The 1,280-nt window shown below is 40.8% G+C and overlaps 1 protein-coding gene across 1 annotated transcript; it reads left to right on the top strand.

The window, feature by feature from the left end:
- The first annotated feature begins 619 nt into the window (after window positions 1–619).
- On the top strand, window positions 620–1,042 carry LOC145164141 (uncharacterized). The gene has a single exon (XM_079082865.1). The coding sequence runs from the start codon at window positions 620–622 to the stop codon at window positions 1,040–1,042; it is 423 nt and encodes a 140-aa protein (XP_078938991.1).
- Window positions 1,043–1,280: the final 238 nt, after the last annotated feature.

The following is a 1,280-nucleotide window of genomic DNA, read 5'->3' as shown; positions in this document are numbered from 1 at the left end:
ATTTTCTTCAGGATGATGTATCATTATTACACTACCGACCTGCTACAACCAGACCCAGCCCCGCTACTAACAAGACACACGATGTTAAACAGAAATCGCGAGGAAGGACACGAACATCTATATCGTGATTACTTTGCGGATAATTGTGTGTACGGGTCGAACGACTTCAAAAGAAGATTTCGTTTGAGTAGGAATGTGTTCCTACGGATCGTCAACGCCTTGGAAAGCCGATATCGCTTCTTTACTATACTTTTATACAAAATAAATAAAAAAGTATATGTTTCTTTAATTTTTCAACATATGCAATATATTTTTAAACTGTAGTTAATTTATGTTTAGGTATGAATTTTTTCAATTAAGATATGATGCTAGAGGTAGACGAGGGTTTACAACGTTGCAGAAATGTGTTGCGGCCATTTGTTTGATGGCTATGGGGGAGTCACCCGACACCATGGACGACTATATGAGAATGTCCGAAAGAACTGCAAGGTAGAGTTTGTATACATTGTCAAGGGGTGTTGTTGACACATTTGGAGACGAGTATTTGCGGAAACCTTCGTTGCATGATTTGCAAGAATTGTATGTGGCGCATGAAGAACGCCATGGGTTTCCCGGAATGATGGGAAGCATTGATTGCACACACTGGAAATGGAAAAATTGTTCGGTGGCATGGAAAGGGCAATACGCAAGTGGTCATCACGGATCACCTTCGTTGGGTTTAGAGGCTGTTGCTTCTCAAGATTTATGGAATTGGCATGCATTTTTTGGGGTTGCGGGTTCCAACAACGAAACCAACGTTCTTGATCTGTCGCCAATATTCGACGATCTTTTGAATGGAAAGACCCCGGATGCTCCTTTCACGGTGAATGGAAACGAATACAAATATGGATATTACCTTACAGATGGAATATATCCTCAGTATTCTACATTCATGAAGGCATTCCGCCACCCGATTGAAGAACGAGACAAATTTTTTAAGAGAAGACAAGAAGGAGCACGTAAGGATGTTGAACGTGCTTTTGGAGTGCTGAAGGTGAAGTGACATATAGTTGAACATGCAGCACGACCATTGGATTTAGAAACTCTACGATATATCATGTATGCATGTATCATAATGCATAACATGGTAGTAGAAGATAAAGGGCGAAATATAGCACACTATATCCCAACGGAGCCCAAACACGTTCAGTTTCAACCAGGAACAACAAAGTATTTGCATCGAGTTGTTGACATTCAGGACGCAAATAAACACAGACAACTTCGAGAGGACTTGGCGGATT

The sequence above is a fragment of the Lactuca virosa genome, chromosome 3 (assembly GCF_052849685.1).
Source record: "Lactuca virosa cultivar CGN04683 chromosome 3, Lactuca_virosa_CGN04683_v6, whole genome shotgun sequence".
In the NCBI taxonomy this organism is placed as follows: Eukaryota; Viridiplantae; Streptophyta; class Magnoliopsida; order Asterales; family Asteraceae; genus Lactuca; species Lactuca virosa.
Note: the sequence above shows the minus strand (reverse complement) of the source record. Positions and strands in the feature narration are given on the sequence as shown.

What these genes read in the sequence shown, in the direction of transcription:
- LOC145164141 (XM_079082865.1), top strand. Translation starts at nt 620, where the DNA reads ATGGGAAGCATTGATTGCACACACTGGAAATGGAAAAATTGTTCGGTG.